The sequence below is a fragment of the Musca domestica genome, unplaced genomic scaffold, assembly GCF_030504385.1.
Source record: "Musca domestica strain aabys unplaced genomic scaffold, Musca_domestica.polishedcontigs.V.1.1 47, whole genome shotgun sequence".
Taxonomy (NCBI): domain Eukaryota; kingdom Metazoa; phylum Arthropoda; class Insecta; order Diptera; family Muscidae; genus Musca; species Musca domestica.
Window position 1 is genome coordinate 3,135,457 of NW_026712338.1, and position 21,260 is coordinate 3,156,716.

General features: G+C 34.6%; 1 protein-coding gene across 1 annotated transcript in view; it reads right to left on the bottom strand.

The window, feature by feature from the left end:
• Nucleotides 1-11,951: 11,951 nt before the first annotated feature.
• The window catches only part of LOC101895597 (syntaxin-binding protein 5), a 103,930-nt gene continuing 94,621 nt past the window's right edge, over nucleotides 11,952-21,260 (bottom strand). The window contains exons 16-24 of the mRNA XM_005179334.4: nucleotides 15,366-15,482; nucleotides 15,170-15,292; nucleotides 14,960-15,082; nucleotides 13,402-13,686; nucleotides 13,241-13,349; nucleotides 12,993-13,079; nucleotides 12,777-12,872; nucleotides 12,516-12,640; nucleotides 11,952-12,429 (exon numbers count right to left, since the gene is read on the bottom strand). Of these exons, the coding sequence (XP_005179391.2) occupies nucleotides 12,173-12,429; nucleotides 12,516-12,640; nucleotides 12,777-12,872; nucleotides 12,993-13,079; nucleotides 13,241-13,349; nucleotides 13,402-13,686; nucleotides 14,960-15,082; nucleotides 15,170-15,292; nucleotides 15,366-15,482 (1,322 nt within the window). The 3' untranslated portion in view covers nucleotides 11,952-12,172. The remainder of the gene's footprint in view (nucleotides 12,430-12,515; nucleotides 12,641-12,776; nucleotides 12,873-12,992; nucleotides 13,080-13,240; nucleotides 13,350-13,401; nucleotides 13,687-14,959; nucleotides 15,083-15,169; nucleotides 15,293-15,365; nucleotides 15,483-21,260) is intronic.

A 21,260-nucleotide genomic window follows, 5' to 3' on the forward strand; every position in this document is an offset into this window, starting at 1 on the left:
TAGCACATATTTTAATCTTATTCATCTATCTTCTATATATTTTGTAAAGGGATATTTCAAGGCGAAGGGCTATAAGATTTGTGCATTTGGATTCAGTCCAAGGAACTCATTCACGTCCTCATTTTTAAAAATATAGATGCTAAAGGATCGTCTTGCAAATCAATATAAGAGTATATATTTAAGAAGAAGAAGAACCAACCAACCTTTGAAAGGCAAGTCTTGATTTAAAAAAAAGGTTGTATTTTCAAAAGTGTATCCCTTTTTAGGGAGCGAAAGAAGCGACCTCGTATATTTTTCAAAACCAATTATCTTTTCTCTTCTCAGTTAATCAACTTCGTAAAACAAATCACACACTTTTGAAAATACGTTTTATCTGCGAAATCAATGAACCGATTTTTACGAAATTGATGAAGACGTGGGGAACGTTCAGGGTGCGATACAGGCCCGCACGATACGATGCATCTTTTCAACTGTCGGGTAGATTTTGGACCAAAATTACTCTGTTTTCTCCATGTCGACGTTCTTCAATAGCATTGGACGTGGGTGGACTCCAAGGATGACATTCACATTATAGTAAGTAGTGACATCTGTGACTGTACCAGTATGAATGTCACTCAAACCTGCCTCATAGGCTTCTTTATCAAGAGGTTCTCTCTCTCTCTTATAGCGTTGGATCTACTTCTTTAGATCGTGTGAGAACTTTCTGCCAAGCCTAAGAGGGGGAGTCTTCTGTACGAACAGAAGTAGAGGGTCCACTAGTGTCATGAGGAGGCAATCTGTGGCTGTTCGGAGGGCAGCGTACGGAGTTTTAGATACTCTCCCACTGCGCATTTGCAGACCGCACTGTAACGGCATAGCTTACCGAGCCATCGCATAATAATAGGTCATCCAGGTCTCCTTGTGCGCGCCCAAAGTGCTTCCGGCTAGCACATGTGGCTTGCACAAACGACTTGGACATGCTGTCGAAAGTTACCCCTAGGATCTAGGAATTAAATGTCTCAAACTGCAAATTTGGCTGTAAATATGGTAAATGGTGTGGCCGTTGACTTAGCAGCGAATATTTTCATATTCCTCGCATGGTGTTCAGCCTTTTACATATGTTCTCAACGACCGGACATGACGCCATGATAGTACAACCATCCTCTCAATGCCGCCTGGAGAGTGTGGTTAAACAGTTCTGGACATATCACCCATCTTGGGGATCTTTCTGTTTCACTCTGCGGGGTTTGGACTGCTTGTTCCGAAATTCCACATACTACTGGCGTCCAACGTTTCAAAATTAGCGGGAGGGCAGTTTTGTCGACATCCGCATGTGGCGTGGTTGACTGTTTTATGCCACGGCTTGTTCTGGTTTAGTCCTCTACTAATCTGTGTGGCGTGCAATGCTGTGGATGCACTTTGTTGTGGACGGAATCAATTTTGATGACTGCCAATTCGATAGCATCCTCTAATGTAATAGTCTTTGCTACTGACGACAAGAGCGAAAGCGGCCTGTATGACTCACCTTTTGTGGCGTCCTTGCCTTACGTCAGTAGCGGCCCACTTTTCAAGCTTCGGGAACCTCACCCATTGTAAGCTGTGGTTGTACCTCCTCAACGGGAAGAAATGTAACTCGACGTAGTACTCTTCGTTTCTATATATATCGCTCTCGGATCAGTCACTATGACGTCGTTTTAGGTCCTATCCAGGGCTGCCAACAAAATTGAAACAAAAACAAGTAAAATAGCAGTTAGGCCGGGCCGAAATTTCAATACCCTCCTACATTTGGGAGGAACTTGAAATTTTTCAAAAAAAAAAACTCCGGAAAGTACCACTTTAATGAAAATTATTTTATGCAGACCATACGAAGGCGTGAAGCTGTTTACGATTTTTTTTGTCATAGTCTGTAGTACCCATTCCGAACTTTAAATAAGAAATTTGTTACAATTCCGATGAATAATGTCGCACCAATTATAAAAATACCGAGTATTCGTCATATAGGGGCTATACGAAGACGTGAACCTGCATACAACAATTTTTGTCATAGCCTGTAGCACCCATTACGAACTTCAAATAAGAAATTTGAAATAATTCCGGTAAATAATGTCGCTAAAATCATGAAAGTACCGAATATCGGGAGGTATCGTTATATAGGGGCTATACGAAGACGTGCATCTGCATACGAATTTTTTTCCCATAGGTTGTACTAGCCATTAAGATCTCCCAATACGAATTTTGAAACGATTCCGGTGAATAATGTTGCTGAAATCATCAAAATTTGATATTCGGTATTTTGAGCTACCGTTATATGAGGGCTATACGAAGACGTGGACCTGCATAGAAAAATTTTTGTCATAGGATGTAGTACCCATTACGAACTTTAATTATGCAATTGGAAATAATTCCAGTAAATACCGTCGCTAAAATCATAAAAATACCCATTTACGAACTTAACCTGCCTACGGGTAATCTATGCATGTATGCAAAGTTTTAGCCTTCTACCTCAATTCGTTCGATTAAAACAGACAGAAACACGTATATATATATATATCTTCGAAATATTTATAATAGACCATACAAATAGATGGTTTCTTCTTAAATTATCAACATATGTTAAAATTAGTACGAAAAATATGGTTAAAATGTAGAATATACTTGAAATCGGGTTGTTCCGTTATCAGGGGTTATGACCCATATCATGACCTGCCAAAGCGATTAAAGGTATCTTGAATGTTTAGGTAGAATTTCTATTTTGCGTTCTTTATAGTCGGTATTTGGCTGATTGCAGTCCCAATGTATTTTGCATTTTGTGTTCTCATTTGACAATTTATTGTCATATGAAAGAAGCAGTTCCACTTTTTGAAATTAACCCCATAACGCTTCTTCGGTCATTTTTGTTTGTTTAAATGTGTTCGCATCTTCCAGCTGAAGCACGATGTAGGTCCTGGAGTAGAAAGCATTTAACATCGTATTGCGCCCTCATTTCATTTTTAATATTATTCATTCAGAATTGAAACCAATAAAAAAATGTACGCTTCAAAAAAAAAAAAAAAAAAAAAAGAAAAAGAATCTTCGACTGGTTCGCTGATTTTTTTGCGGCAAATTTTTAAAGGTCCTTACGAAATGTGTCGGTAGAATGTACTATTATTCTGAAATTCGATTCCATTCAAAAATTGTCGATTTTTCCCGATTTTAGAATTTTCATATAAAGCGACAACGGATAAAATTGTTATTTATAGATTTTATGTATTTATTGGGGATTACGAATACATAAAATCTATAAATAACAGTTTTATCCGTTGTGGCTTTATACTACCCAAAAAAAAACCTACACATCATATTAGAATTAAAAAAAAACACTACAAATGTACATTCGAAAATAGTAAGTCAAAATGGAAAAAAATATGCTATATAAAACATTACTATTGTACATTTTAAAAGTCAAAATGAAAATGTTCATATTTCACATTTTTACGCGATTTTTTTGGATTTTATTCTTTTCTTCCAAGAGGCAATTCCGAATTTGTCTAAATCGTTCAAATCAGACCGGCGGTCTTTATGTTATAAGAGTAGTAATTAACACAACTTTCTTTTACATATAGAGAGATAGATTTAAAAATAGGCGCGTTCCTCAGCCCCTAAATAAGTACTTAGGGTTGGATGGAAAGCCAACAGCATCTCGTGTAATAATTCTCAAACCGATATCTTCACTATTTTGGCAAATATAAAGATTATAGATAAATCGTAATAGTGGGCGTAAAAGGAGGCGTGGTCAATATTTTTTTCTCTAAAAACCTAGCTCGGGGTATGGCGAACGTTTGTACAAAAAATTATGCAAATCGGCCCAGCCGTTTCCAACCGATTCCGTTACCAACAAACAACAATTGATTTTTATATATATAGACTAGCTGGCCCGGTCCGCGTTGCCGGCCCGTAGTTTTTGTCTATTATGCATATTTGTCAAAGTATAATTATTCAAAGATATGAATGTTATAAATGGTCACGTACTGGTCGATTAGTTTTTAATTTTTAGTCAAATGAGCAGTAATTTGAAATTTATTGTACTTTGTACAACTCATAATTGAGGGCTAATTGATTTAGGATTAGGCAAAGTTTATTACTTTTTTAAACCCATTAGCACCTCAGATTGTGCATTAGAGTCCTCAAGTCGCCCTAACCATGTCGGTCTGTTTGTCCGCCAAAAGGTGGACTTGAGGGGGTACTATTACATGGAGAAAATTCTAAAATTTGTAGATATGTTGAAATTTTTGTGTAAGATTTTCACCCCCAAATACACATTTTTAGCCAAATCCTTTGAAATATGGTAAAATGCGAAACATCGACCTACATTGAAAACGGATTATTGTCACATGAAAGAAGTAGGGCCACGCTTTGAAATAAGCCCCATTAGTCTTTTTATGTCATTTTTATTTGTTTAAATGTCTGCGCATCTTCCAGCTGAAGCACGATGTAGGCCCTGGAGTTGAAAGGTAGATGTCAGTTACCATCGTATTTCGCACTTATTTCATTTTTTTTTTTTTTTGTGAAAAATTGTATATAGTGAAAAATAATTCTTTATTTTTTATGTGTTTGTTTTCTCTTTCGAGACGAGCTTAATGATCAGGAATTTGCAGTGAAAAGGAAAGCCAGATAGACACTATCACACACTCACCACTATGCGACGCGTTTCGCCGTTGGTTAAGCGGCTCATCAGGCATATTTGGTGTGGATGATGGCTTACAAGAGCCGTTCTCTGGAAAGTAGTATATATTTCGAACTTATTGCAAATTAGCATATGCGAATTATACACTATATATATATATATATATATATATATATATATATATATATATATATATATATATATATATATGTATATATAATTCAATATATATATATATATATATATATATATATATATATATATATATATATATATATATATATATAATTCAATATATATATATATATATATATATATATATATATATATTGAATTCGATTTTCTTATATTTTATTATATTTTCATTTCCTTATCCATTATATTCATAGTATTAAAACAAAAAAGACTGAATAAAAATTAGCTATTATTAAATTAAAAACTGTATACAGAAACAATTATTTGAACAATTAATCGAATTTTTCCTGATTTTCGGTTAAAAATGTAGAATAAATTCAGAGTTTGTTCCGAATTTCGTATCAATCTTTCGAAAATTTTGCGAATTTCGTATCAAACATCCAATATTTCTCCGAATTTTCCTCTTCTCTTTTGAGCATTCTTTTCGAATTCATCACGAAACTCTAATGCTCTTTCCGATATTTTTTTTTTGAAAAAAAAAAAAACTTTCAGAATCTTGGGCAATCTCGCACAATTTTGTTCCCAGTTCGTTCCGAATTCGACATCAGAATCGGAAACTTGTGCTGAGTTATTTTCCGAATTCGGAAAAAAATGTTTGCTGGGTTAAGTCATTGGCTGCCTGGCCAGCCAGCTAGTCGATAGCATAACCATTACTTTTGATAGGGAAAGGGAACAACGTGATATCCAAAACATCTTTGTAAACAAACCGATCCAAAACTTCCCTTATTTCATGGATAGGCCCAAGTCCATAGAAAGGAAAACAGCGTCACACCATTTTTGACCCTCCCTCATGCTTCATTGTACCTTTGCAACACTACGGCTTGAGTCTTTCATTTTTTGGTCTTCTCACCGTAAATTTTTTCATGTCTGAGCCTTTAATATTAAACGTAGACTCATCCCAGAATAAGATGTTTTTCCATTTAGCTGGATTCCAATTAATATTATCGTTTTCGAAAGGCTTTCCGATTTTTTTCGATATAAATTGCTTTTTTGATGGCCTATGGGCATGCAGACTAGCTGCCACTACTCGTCTACGCACTGATCTCGATCTCGCTTATATCCAATGAAAATTCTCTCATCAATTCAGTTGAACTCTTAAATGGTTGTTTTTTTATTTCTCTGACAATTTGCTGATCAGTATGGGCTGAAGTTTTTCACGACCTTTATCCGTTATAACTCTTACTACTGATCCAGTTGCATAAAACTTAGTATACGAGAAATCGCAGAAATATTTATGAACTATTTCTCGGAAATCGTTTTCTGCGATAGCTTGTTTTCATAGTCACTGATAATTTGCTGTTTTATTCATGTACTGCATTTGCTTCTAGCCATTTTTAAACTTTTTTGGGCAGTACTCGTACACGTGCTATTGTAGGAAAACTTCTCAAAAATGGTTTATGACAAGCGAAATTGTTGAAGGAAGTAAAAAGCGATAAATATTATAGTAAAAACAACTGACATTGTAGGGACCATATGAAAGTGAATAAAGTCTATAGATTACAAAGATCCTTACAGACTATAAACTACTAATATTTACAATGTTTTCTATGACATAATACTAAGCATTCAATTGTAATATTATTTTTCTTTTTACTATGTTACGATTTTCCGACAAATCGAAGAGATGGTAAATTCGAGAAAATGCCGACGAATTGGTTTGTTATTCGCATAGTTCGAAGAAAAATATTTTATTTGTAGAAGCTGATTGTTTCGAGATAGTCTAAAAGGGACCTTTATTAAAATTATAAAGGCTGAGATAAGAAAAACTACAACCAAGTCAAACTCCATAATTTTTACATTTTTTTAAATTTTATTAAATGGAAGCAATAATTTCGGAAATGGCATCAAATTTTAGAATAAGTTCAAATTTATTCGAATTGGTCAAATTTGGCACGAAGTATGGCCTTCAAACGGCGTTAATATACCCTCCAAAATATCCACACCATCACCAAGATCGGCGTTTGGGTTCTGGTGGCCAACCGAAGATGAACATTTCATCTGACCTCTTTGGCAAGTAAACACGATAATTTTGTTTGTTTACAAACTGCTGGGCAGCTAATGTTTTCTCGTCGGAGAAACCCAAATGCGGAGCAACTCTTCAACTCTTTTGAGTATATTTTCTTATTTTCTTTCTGTTGCGGTGTAAGTTCTAGCCCTTTTTGGAATTTCAATGGCTCATTTTTCAATGAATATTGCGAAATGTTCAGCTCACTAGCCATTTTTCGGCCACTGCGACTCCGGTTTCGATCAATCAGCTGTCAGCCACTCGGACGAGTGGGTTAGAAATGACATCAGTCTGAATTTGGTTGCAGTTTTTTCTCTCACCCTGTATTCAATATAAAATCAGATATTATTTTACCTTGAATGACATTTAATAACATGTTAATGTTATTATACTCAATCTGAATTCGTATGACGGTAGAGATTGTGGGGTCCAATCATGGCTTATGAGGATGAATTGTTTTTATACGAATTCAATTGATTTTGAATGAATAATATGCAGCGAACAAAAGAGCTATATAATTGCTTGGTAACTAAAGGATCTGCCAATTCCTTGCACCATCGCCTAATAAATCCCAAAGTTTTATAGGCCCTGGTCGTTATAAGGGATATGTGTTCTCTAAAATTTAATCTATGATCCAAATGGACTCCCAAATCATAAATGGAATCAACATTATTAACTACTCGGTCAATAAGATAATAAAACGACATATGCTTACATTTCAGAACATTCAATTCTAATAAATTAGTCTAACACCATTCATAAAATTAGTTTAGATCTGATTGTAAAACAAGTCGATCTGTTGCATTATTATGTGAGTAAAATATTTTTACATCATCTGCAGACATTAAGACCCTTGAATGACTTATTACGCTTGGTAAAACATTTAAAAAATAGCCTGAATAAGAATGACTCCCTTGCGGAAAACCAGATTTTACATACATTTTATTTGAAACAGAAGACCCAAAATTAACTGCACACTACCAAAAAGAAATCTTCTGAAGGCTTCATTCACAGTTGTAGTGAATTTAAAAAGGTTTGTTATTCTTGATCGATGTTTCCTAAATCCATGTTGGTAATTTGACATCATGGATGAAACTTGAAAGGATAATGAATCAGTTATAAGTTTTCAATTAATTTTTGGAATAACATTCAGCTTTGAAATGCATGTAGAGTAAGAAATTTCTGTTCTACTACCTGATTTGGATAATGGTACAATAAATAATTTCTTCCATATTAAAGGGAAATGGCCGGTTGACATAGATTTAGTAAACATAAGGAAAAGCGGGACAGCAAGATTGTCGGCACAGTGTTTTAGAATACACGCAGGAACTGCATCTGGCACAGGAGAAGAGATATTTTCCATACTTTTTTAAATTGTTTCAACGTCAAGAGACGGAAGATGCATTAAGGGAAATTCAGCAATTGCTCTGGATATTGATAATCCTCGGTAGATGATTTATTCGAATATGTTGTTATAAAAAGTATGCAAATGCATTTGAAATACTTGGATCATCATCGGCGCAAATTCTTGGAGACACATTAGATTGGCGTTTTGTTATAATAAAACCATAAAATGATTTCGGATTACATACCAAATTTCTTTATATGTTATTTATATAATTCTTATAAAGTTGTTTATTTAACGTTGTATACTTTGATCTAATAATATAATAATATGGGGGCTATACGGAGACGTGGACCTACATGGTCCATTTTCTGTTTTATGCTGCAGTATCTATTACAAACTTCAAATACCAAATTTGGAATGATTCCGTTAAATAATGTCGCTAAAATCATCAAAATACCGAATATCGGGGGGTACCGTTATATGGGGGCTATATGAAGACGTGGACCTACATGGCTCATTTTTTGACTTAGGATGTAGCATCCATTACGAACTTCAAATACCAAATTTGAAACGATTCCGGTAAATAATGTCGCTAAAATCATCAAAACACCGAATATCGGGGGTACCGTTATATGGGGGCTATACGAAGACGTGGACCTGCACAGATAATTTTCTGTCTTAGGCTGTAGTATCCATTACGAACTTCAAATGTCAAATTTCAAACAATTCCGTTAAATAATGTCGCTAAAATCATCAAAATACCGAATATCGGGAGGTACCGTTATATGGGAGCTATATGAAAACGTGGACCTACATGGCCCATTTACGAACTTAACCTGCCTACTGGAAAAATATTTATATTGCAAAATTTTAGCAATCTCTCTCAATTCATTCGAAAGATAGCGTGATTACAACAGACAGGCAGACGGACAGACAGACGGACATCGCTAAATCGACTTAGAATTTTACGCTGATCAAGAATATATATACTTTGTTGGGTCTGACATGAGTATTTCGAGGAGTTACAAACGGAATGTCAAAGTTAATATACCTTCCATAGTATGGTGGAGGGTATAAAAAAGGAAGCTAAGACACAAAACATCATATGGGGTTTGACACTAATATTACAATGCAGTCGAATCACCTGAGTTTAGCTCCTCTCTTCTAATAACTAAGTTGTAAGTTTGATTAACATCGCGAAAACAAAATTTACAGCGTCTCCTGCTCTTTAAAAACCAATTCACTTATCTTTGTTATTCTGTATGTAAGAGGTGGCAATAACAACTGGACGATGACTTTTCAAACAATTTGTAGTTAGTTGTGAAATAATGCATTTTAAATATTACTTTTTCCAATATTTCTATTAACACAAGATCTGGGGCCAAATCACCGCATTCGAAATCGAGTACTTCAGCATCGTAATGTAGTTTACGCGGATCACCGCAGTCGTTATCGAATTGTTTTTACTCGAAGTTGTACACGATAGGTAGTATGCTATCGAAAACAAAGTATGTAGTGATGTTTGTGCGGAAAAAAGGCAAGCAAAAAGAAACAAGAAGTTGGTGAAAGTGTCAGTTTTATTCAATTTTAAATAGAATTACTTACACCACTTCAGGTAATGTTAATGCCACTTTATACTCATGCTCTGAGTCCGAAGACGAGGAAAACAAAAAAAAAACCAGTAAAGAAAGTCTTAAAGTCGGGCGGGGCCGACTTTATGATACCCTACACCACTTTGCTAATTTAATAGCATAACAAAAGTTTTTATGGGAGAATTCAATCATACACGCTATGATTATAATTATAGTTTAAAGTTCAGGGGCTAAATATGCCGAAGCATTCGTATCTTTTAAATTCGGAATTATATTGCCCATTTGGTGCTCAATTAATTTGAATATATATATGGGAGCTACATCCAAATCGGAACCGATCTCGATAAAATTTAGCAAATATATTTCTGAGCTGTATTTGATATATGTCCCTGAATATCGTTGTTATGGAGCTCATATTACGTCTGTGGGTAACAAATATGACAAATCGGATGAACACTATATATGGGAGCTATAGCTATATCTGAACCTATCTTCACCAAATTTGACATACTAGCTTCTAGACTCAATTCGGTCGTAAGTGCCAAATTTCATCCGATTTGGACAAATATTAGACGTTTGGTGCACAATCAAATGTAAATCGGACGAAGTTATATATGGGAGCTATACCCAAATCTGAACCGATCTCGATAAAATTTAGCAAATGTATTTCTGAGTTGTATTTGATATATTTCCCCAAATATTGTTGTTGCATAGTGCATATTACGGCGGCGGTGGACAAAAATAACAAATCGGATGAACAATAAAAAAGCAAATCGGACGAAGATATATATGGGAGCTATATCTAAATTTTGACCGATTATCTCCAATTTCAATAGGGTTCGTCCTTGGGCCAAACAAAAGATCTTTGCAAAATTTCATCTGGATCGGGCAATAAATGCGACCTGTACTTTGTTTACAAAAATACATGGACAGACGGACGGACGGACGGACGGACAGACGGACGGACGGACATGCATAAATCGACTCAGAATGTGATTCTATGCAGATCATCAAAAGGAACTATGAGTCTATCTCGTTTCCTTCTGCCTGTTACAAACAAATGCACAAAGACATAATACCCTGACCACCTTGTGGTGTAGGGTATAAAACGCTTGTATTCATAATACATTTGTACACATGTACACACAGAAACAATATAAATTTCTCACAAATAACATATTTTGATCCCAAAAACTTATTTTGAAGTTCTCTTTCGCTTCCAATTTCTTATTACCATATGTTTACAGCAATGTAAAAAAGTAGTAGACGAAATAAATTGCGATCGAATGTCGTGATCCAAAAATTTACAATGATCGAAATGTTTCTCTATACGAAACAGAACTCGATGACGAATGCGGTGATTTGGCCCCTGGTATGAAGATGATAGATATTGACCCACCCCTTTTGGTATCTTCACCACTAAGGGGCATAATATTCAATATTCATATCTCTTATAATTTGCGGCTCAATCCTTTGGTACCACCCCCACAAAAAGGTTTAAATGTTGATTAATTATTCGCATAAACTTGTAAATAAAAGTTAGATGCTCATCCCCATATTTTTTTTAGTATTATATGAAGTGAAATACTTCGGTCCACTATATTTGGTACCTCGCGCACATTTCTTAATTTTCCAAAAATTACTACATTTCTCATGTTAAGGTGAATCAAGTAGTCGATATAGCCCAAATGTGGCACATTTATATGAGACTTGGGTCAGATATGAAATGGACAACATTGGCCCACTCCTCAACAATTTGAATAATCATAACGCTTCTCAATATATATTCAAATAAAAGGTTCGTGGCTGAGGGTATACATCAGTCGGCGGTCGGGCGCAATTTGATGATTTCGATTGAAACTATTCGATATCTAATCACAGAATCTGGCTCCACTGTAATTTTGTAAAGTGTTATCAACACCAATATAATTTTCATGGTAACATAAGATGTCCGATTGTATCATCGATGAATGGGAAGTAGATAACCTTACGTTTCTATCGGTTATATGCACATCCAACAGTCGTTGATAACATTATTAAAAAACTCTAGCTCGCTTGCCAAGCGGCCCTAGGACAGGTGTCGGCCAATGCATACCTATAGCAGCGCTATAAAACATTCCGAGCAAAATCTTCTAATCGCCTAAATTAACCAATAAAATATACAAAACATTGTAAATCTGTAACACGTTTTATTGGTCTATATTTTATTAAAAACATTTTTCTTGTAGTTTAATATATTTTACTTTTTAATATATAAATAACATGACGATTTGAAAACAGAAATTAAATAAGTGTACTTTAATGTAGTAGAAAGTGTTTGTTGTTGTTGTTGTTGTTACAAAAGCAATATTACAATAACTGTGGTAGAATTGGCTCCTGTAATAGATATTTTACAACTGATACCACTTTTTATCCTTGTATTTAAGCATTAATGAATGCGCTGTGCCGCTGAAATCTTGAGCTTGATTGGCCATGCGTTCGGCACGCTCTTCTAGCATATTAAGTTTTTCGCCGCGTTCCATTGCCAATAAATGGGCGCGACTGATTTCAGATGCAGCTGTCGAAGCTCTCTGATTTAATTGTTCGAGTGTTGGGCCCGGAATGTGTTTAGCAATAGAACGATTCGCCTTCCCACTTTGTTCTCCAACTATGATGAGATAGGGGAAATAAATATAAAAACAAAACAATTAGAATACAATCACAATTTATCAAACTATTTGGGTTCCTTCTTACATAATTCTTCTCTGTCCAAACTCTTAGCGCCGCCTCCAAACAATCCTTTAAAGAAACTTTCTTTTGGTTGCTCTGGCATCTCTTGAACCGTGTACAATGATCCCATCATATCTAAAATAAATTGACTAAACGGAAACGAGACATGTGTTATGTATTTTTCAATTGGAAATATGAATGCTGCATGTGGGATACTATGCGGATACCGATTTCTTGTAATCTCAAAAATATACATAAAATATGTGATCGATTCGGTGCACTTACCAAAACTCTGACGATATTGTAAACTTTTGTATTTCGGTGGGTGATGCCATGTACAGACCATGACCTTTATTGCTGAAGCAAAATATTTTTGATATTCTGAAAGGGAGAGAACAGACAAAAACAAAAAAAAAAAATGCAAAAGATAGACCAAAACAACAATAATTTGAAATTAGTAACATCAGTGAATAGGTTAGTGAACAAATGTATAACACATACTGTGTTATATCTTCGTGAACAATGATTTGTTGACCCCATATGGAAAGCATTGGATCCACAATTCCCTGTTTGCATTTGGTTTGAAAACTATGCGAATGAAGAGAAATGAGAACAAGCGATATGTCAGTTACAAATATTTCTATTCTAATTTCGCAGGAGAGAGAGTTAGATGTAACTAGATGACGGTTGGTAGCTACACATACAAATTTAAATCTAAAATATGTATGTATGTCGTCAATGAGACTCACCTTAAGTCCATAAGTGGTAAGAACTCGGTATCCATTAACAACTTTAGACTAGGAAGACTATGAACCATTAGATGGCCATTTGAAAGATAGGTTGCTAGGCAAGTTCCATCTGAAAATAGTAGGATTAGTATGTATGTAACGCAGTCGTGTCTAGGTCTAACCTTTCATTGTGATAGTTTTTGCTTTAACCGCAAAATCCATTTCCGAAAATTGTATGCGATTAACACAACATTGATTTGCAATATCGAAGACTTTGGTTTGTTTCTCGCTTGCAATTACGATATATTGTCTATCAGCTATGGTATCTAGGCCGGTGCTAACGCTTCCACTAATACCACTGCTACTGGCACTGGAACTCACATTACCACCAGATGTATTTGATATTGTATTGGCAGTTGTAGGTGTAAATGTTGGACTTGTCCGACTGCTACTTTTTGTTGGCGTTCCTGTATGTGTGTAAAAAAACATAAAACAATCGATAAATATCTATAAAAGAAGAATCAATATGTAACTTAAGGTGTAGTTGCATAAGCAGCTTGAAGTCTTCGCATGGCATATTTTGTTACATATCATTAAGGGATGCAAGAGCCGGAATCTAATCCTGGGGTGAGATCTTCAAAAATGGAGCTCAGACATATATATTACTACTAGTATGTATGGTATTAAAATGGGACATGTCGGATATGTGGCGCTATATGGCGCCCACATAACGTTACTTCCTTATTTTCGTTATTTGAATGTTTTGACCACAATTTTAAGCCAAATCATGTATAACTTGACTTTTAGAATTCTGAGTCGATATAATCGCACCTTGCAAATTTTTTTTAAGATTGCTCCACTATTTTGAATTGGCCCCATGTTACCGTGCCTCCTAATTTCCGTTATTTTGAAGGTTTCGACCACAATTTAAAACTCAATCATGAGTTACTTGACATTTTCAGTTCAGAGCTGACAGAATCTCTCACTGGTAAATTTTATGAAGATAGGTCTGCTATTATGTATGGACCATTTTTCAATGTTCAATTTTGGTTTCATAATCAGTAAAAAAGAACAAACTTAATACAAAACCAGTAAGAAAATGACAAAAGTCCTATACCCAAAACCCCTCTACATATTTATTTAGCCATGCCATTGTAAAAATTACGGGTAGACAATGGGTTAGGAAATTCATCATTTTGTAATGGAAGATTCGATATCTGTAACAGAATATTTTTATGGAGGATATATTGAGTTTGGCATTCCATTTGTAACTACTCTGAATGTATATTTTATATCCCGCAAAAATATATATATTCTTAATCAGCATAGAATTCTACGCCGGTTTTAGGAGGCGCATCCGTTTGTGGAAATCACTCTTGCTTCGGAACGATATGAAGTAGGTTGATAACATTTTACGCAGATGTGTTTTAGATATGCAGGAATTTTGATATTGAAAATGGGCTATGTATATAAGTCCCCATATAAGTGTTTTTTTTTTGTTTTTTTTAGTCCCGATTTTTATCCGAATTTGCTATGAATTGGCAGTTTGTGTTCCCACCCTTGCATAGAACGGTCCAATTTCGGAATATAGAGTTCGCAAGGTGGTGGACGTTTTTCAATTGGGTTTGTAGCGTGTTGCAAAATACCTTGGTATACCTTATATCATCGAGAAATGTAAAAAAATAGTTTGGGTATTCTTTATCAATATTTTTCACACTGTAAGGAAAATACAATACTTACGTTCCTTTTTGGCATCCCTACTGTCATCCCGCCACGGTTCAGAAGAGAATGGTATTATTGAGCCAAAAGCATCCAAAAATGACATTGATGTTATTGCACCTTTAAGGCGTAAAACTGGACCGCCTATAATTTTTAAACGGAAATGTCATAAATTGCAATAATAAAAAACTATAGCAATAATATTAATAATAACATAGCAGCAGAACATACCGTTAATTGTGACCAAAACTGGCTGAGATTTTCTTACTTCGCGTTCTGGCATGGAAACGACCAGCGTTAGTATGGAACCAAAACTAGTGCCAACCCACAAAGTTGGCACTACCGATAGCATGTCTTCAAAGGACAACAAAAACAAAAAATTCATTAGAATTGAAGGAAATAAAATTAGTTAGAATTGAATGCGTACCATTCCTCTTGTTGTAACTCTCAATGAATGCCAAACAGGTGACTGATTCTGCGGAAGACATGTCTATGCTCGACATCGACGAAGATCTGGATCTTGAGAACGATCCGTCCACTTTTTCTGTAAATATCATTAAAGATTAGCAAAAAAAATCACACATTAAGTCAAGACATTATATTGGTATGTGTGTGAAACGATGATCAAAGTACTATCAAAGATGGACTAAAATGTGAAGTAAATGCATGGATATGTGAGTGAGAGCGGTACAATAAGTAGTTGTTGGGAGAGGAGTAGAGTTAGTAACATGGTGAAGTGGTGTGTGTGAGAAGAGAGTCGGGTTTCGTGTATTGAAAAATGAAATTAATGAAATGGAAAAGTGGGTGACTACAAAGAATGTGGTTTCAGCCATAATGGGAGAGACAGAGAGCGAGATAACGATTGGTTGGGTGATCGATCGATTAGGTAGGTGTTTAAAGTGTACAATAATGCAATGCAAGCAGACATAATGAATTGTCATCATTCTAATCAAACCTTATACGAACAAAACCATCTACATTCGTGGTAAAGCATAACATTTCAGATGATGTGTTTCGGCGGAATCCTTTTTTCTCAGCCCTAAAACGGCAAAGACTCACTGAAATAACGAAGATCTTAATTCTTTATATGTAATTTAAAATAAAAAATTTACGTCATTTCGGACGAACCAGTTTCGCTAATAAATATTATTCAATTACAAAATCGATTCATGACGCCGCGTAGAACTAATGTCTAACAACATATTTGTTAGAAGTTCATTGAGAACATAGGTCAAATGAAATTAATTTAACATTTTACGGAATAGGATAATAAAAACATAGATTCCTTTTAACACTCGAAATGTAACACTTTGAGAAATTTTAGTATTACATACACGTTTGTCAAATGTCCCTTAAAGCCAGATAGACGGATAAGACACATCTACTGGTCATTTCACATACGCATTAGTATTTGTTTGTTTGGTTGGAGTCCTTTAGTGATTAAAAATGTGTTCTTGTAAATAGGTTCATGTTTGCCTAGGATTTTTTGTCGTTCAGTTTTTCTAAGGCTATCGAAAATAAAAACGAAGCGAATGCAGTCACTCGAGGTCGACTTAAGTTGGGTTTCTTTCAAGGTCTACATAAGGTCGGCCAAGAAGACAACTTTTGACAATAAACTTAGTAGTTTTTGCATTATTGTGATTTGACTCTCTTTGAATATCAAATCGTGTCTTTTAACAACAAATTTAGCTGTCAGATGGGCTTATTGGCCGATCTCATATGGCCCATGACTCTCTTTCAACTGGCTTTACGTATACCCTCCCTAACAGTACGTTTATATATATGAGGGTTAACCCACTGGATTTGGATTTAAATTGTCATATCCATTATTTTTACTTCAAATAAATCCTCTCAAAGTAGGTTAACCCTACAAAAAGTTCTAACGTAAACATGTCATAATTCTACCAAATTGAGAGTGTATTTTTACAGCACTGATAAAAAGCAATGAGAATCAAATACCAAAATAAACAGAAACATACCTCAAAATAAATGAGAAAGAACATTGTGTTATTTTTTTTTTGTGCACCAACAATTATACTTTGGTTTACAGATAACGATTTTACATATTTTCCTAAGATCGCAAAGCAAGTGACTGAATTTGACATTTTATTTCGAGTAAATGTTTTTACTAAAACCTATTTATTTGCTCGAAAAATGGCACCGTTTCAAGATGTTGTGGGAATTAATACAATTTAATAAGAGTTTTTATATCCACTACTAGTGGTTCTATTCGAGATACATCTATTTTGGTTGCAAACTTAAAAGAGATTAATAATTAAAGTTATTTATAATTCCGTTATTTATAATACCGTTGTTGTCAGGCTTAATTCCTTTATTGTTGTTTTTTATAAAAACAATGTTTGTTTATTAGCGGAGAACGATGGTAATGTTTACCAGGGAGTAAGGCAGGGAATACCTAGGTTTCGGAAAGAGCCACCCATCCTCATCAGTTCCCTTGTTTTTTGTCTGGGAAGTTATTTTAAAAATAACTCCATTGACAAAAAACTTTTTTTTACCCGAGTGACGAGATCATAAGCTCAATAGAGGAGGAACCAAAGAGTTACACAAAACTAAAATTCTTTTGGAAAATCTTCTAAATCTTACAACCGCGCTTATAAACATTTTCATATTTTTCTACTTGTTATGCTTTCGTTTTACACGAGCGGAGTAGCATAACCATGTAAGTTAGTTTTGTCTGTTAAAACCCCTTCGTCGACCATGCCTTGTCTATTAATAGAACGGTGTTGGCATGTTTGTTCGGGATACCATAGAATTTTGTTGTTGCAAAATGGTCAGGCCTAATCCCATTATTGTTGACCTCCAAAGGTCAACCTTTTAACTACTTGATAGACCCGTCATTATCTCATCTTTTTTTAATTAATCTTTGAATTTTAATCAAATGTTGTCTTCGGCAGTTCGAAGAATAGATTTTATTTCCATTCTCCGCATAACGTGGTTTTGAACAAACTTATCCGATAGGCAAATATTACCGCTCAACCATGAGGTAGGAAAAACATTTAAAAATATAAGTATCTGGATTTAATATTCGAACGAGTTCTATTTTAAACTGCAAATATCAGTGAAATCTGTTGGAGAATGTAGTTAAGGTCTTGCAAATACCATAAAGTGCCGTTGGTACCGTTATATGAACGCTATACCATCTATTGTTCCTGCAACCAATTTCAGACTGCTGTCATTTCTAAGCCACTCGTCCGACAGCTGTTAAAATTATTCCAGTGCCAGCTCATTATATTGTTTACAAGCGTACAAAAGCATTTTGGTGAGAACTTTCCACATAAAAAGTTATTCTTGACGTTGAAGGAAAATAGACTCAAAAGAGCTAAAGAGTTGCTTCGCTTGGCCGAAAGTGGTGAATTGCCGAATTTGGTTTTCTCCAATAAGAAAACGTTCGTTGTCCAACAGTTTGTAAACAAACAAAATGATCTTGTTTACTTGCCAAAAAGGTCAGCTGATAAGGTGCACCTTCGGTTTGCCACCAGAACTCAAGCGCCGGCCATGGTGATGGTGTGGGCCGCCATAATAGCCGATGGTCGCTCTCCGCTCGTATTAATCGACCGTGGCATCAAAATAAATACCGAATATTATCGCGAAAATATTCTGGAGGGTGTATTAAAGCCTTGGACACGCAAACATTTTGGCCGCAGGCCTTGGACATTCCAACAGGACTCAGCACGCGCCACCAAGAATGGTTACAAGATGAGGTTCCTCGCTTCATTTTCAGCGCACAATCGCCACCAAAATCTCCGTCGGACTATTGTGTCTGGAGTAAGGTTGGCACTAAAAAATACTAAAGTGTGGATCACCTCAGGGAAGCGCCGGGAATGGCCAAAATACCGCAGTGCAACATTCGGGCAGCATGTGACGGTTTCATTTTTTTTTTAAAGGCCATAATTCGTGCCAAAGGTGACCAATTCGAACAATCCAATCCAATCCTGTATCGAAACTTTTGGCCAACTTAATTTACTTTTTTTTCTCAATTAGAGCTGAATTCTACTTCACGCGAAAAAAATAAAAACAACAGCTCTTAGGAGGGCTGTCATCAAATACACATTATTCTAATCCTACGTTTCTGCTAAAGAGACCTCAGACCTAGCTACTTCATATATGAATTAAAGAGTTATTTAGAATATTGACCCACAATATTTGGGTACGACGATGTTTTGTGTGGTTATGCCGACAAGTAGATAGAAAATGATTCATATTCGAGCATCAGGTGTTTTCATTCAAATCAACATAAATCACTTTTTATGCCCACAACGCAGTCAATAGTATACCAATGGCACTGAACGTTGTAGGAAGTCAAACTTTCTGCTGAGAAATTATCAACATTCAGGGCTGTCACAGAAACCATGTCGGTTCTGCTTATTGTCATTTTTGTAAACCAATGTTGATTTCATTTGGTGTCATGAAACCATGTTGGTTTTGTCAATTTCGAATTTAAATAAAACCAATGTTCGAAACAGCTTTTGTTGCTTACATGTGTTGTTTGTTTATTTGTCATTGAAATATCTGTAAAAGTAAAGTAAATAAAAAAAGGAATAAGTCGCTATAAAAAAGTAAGATGGCATCAGCAGTGGTAGTTTTTGTGTTGTTGGACGAAGAACGCTCCGAAAAGGTGACGAGAAAAGCTCTTAGAGATTTCAGCAACCCACTGGAGTTGCCGGAGACAGCGTAAGTAAATTTTTTTATTGTGAACTTATTCATAAAGCTGCTTTGCAGATTTATGGTTTATGGTCCTTTAAAAATTCTTTAGAAAATCCACGTTTATGGTCCTTTAAATATCCTTTTGAAAATTCTTTCAAAAATCCACGTTTATGGTCCTTTAAATATCCTTTTGAAAATTCTTTCAAAAATCCACGTTTATAGCCCTTTAAATATCCTTTTAAAATTCTTTAAAAAATCCACGTTTATAGCCCTTTAAATAACTTTTGAAATTCTTTAAAAAAAACCACGTTGATAGTCCTTTAAATAACTTTTAAAAATTCTTTAAAAAAAACCACGTTGATAGTCCTTTAAATAACTTTTAAAAATTCTTTAAAAAATCCACGTTGATAGTCCTTTGAATATTCTTTAAAAATTCTTTAAAAAATCCACGTCTATAGTCCTTTGAAAATTCTTTAAAAAATCCACGTCTATAGTCCTTTAAAAATTCTTCAAAAAAATCCACGTCTATAGTCCTTTAAAATTCTTTAAAAAATCTACGTCTATAGTCCTTTAAAAATTCTTCAAAAAAATCCACGTCTATAGTCCTTTAAAAATTCTTCAAAAAAATCCACGTCAATAGTCCTTTAAAAATTCTTTAAAAAATCCACGTCAATAGTCCTTTAAAAATTCTTTAAAAAATCCACGTCTATAGTCCTTTAAAAATTCTTTAAAAAATCCACGTCTATAGTCCTTTAAAAATCCTTTTGAAAATTCTTTCAAAAATCCACGTTTATTGTCCTTTAAAAAATCCAAGTTTCTAGTCCTTTAAAAATTGTTAAAAAAAAATCCACATTTTTAGTCCTTTGAATATCCTTTAAAAATTGTTTAAAAAATCCACATTTTTAGTCCTTTGAATATCCTTTAAAATTGTTTAAAAAATCCAAAGCAAATGAAAAGTGACAGCTCTAATGTGGCGTTTCCACTGCACTTGATTCGCTCTCTATTCGTTGTTTGACCCTTAACTATGAAAAAACTACTTAATTCTTCACACAAAATTTCCTGAGCGAACACTCATATTTGTACATAGTTCAAATCAAATCACTCTCAGAACAACGAAAATGTATGTCCCATCCCTAAAAAATGAGAGCATTTATCGAAAAAATAAATTATGACATAGAAAACATAGAAAACTGCAAACAAAAGAGGCAATATTTTCAAAATGTTTGTATCTGCAGAAAAAAATGTTGACAAGTGTCTCTCCATCAAAATTTAAAAATAGAAAAATACAAAAATATGTTCAAAATGTCAAAATTAATACAAAAAGTTGAAATCATGAATGAAAACTGTAAAATTAATGATATAATTATTCTTTGGAAGAAAAACAATAATTTCTTCTATTCATATCAGTGAGAATTTCATGTATTTTTGTATAAATTCCCATTCAAATCAACAAACAAAATTTTTGAAAAAATGAATTATTTTACTATGAATTACGAATCGTGCCGTATGAACGGGTTAATTCGTGTACCTAATTCTGAGAGCGAACAACGTTGTTCGGTTTTCAATGGAAACATGCTATAAGCAACTTGGTTTATTTCCAATAACAAAACCAATAACATTAGCTTCTATGACAACCAAAACCGATAAAATTCTAATT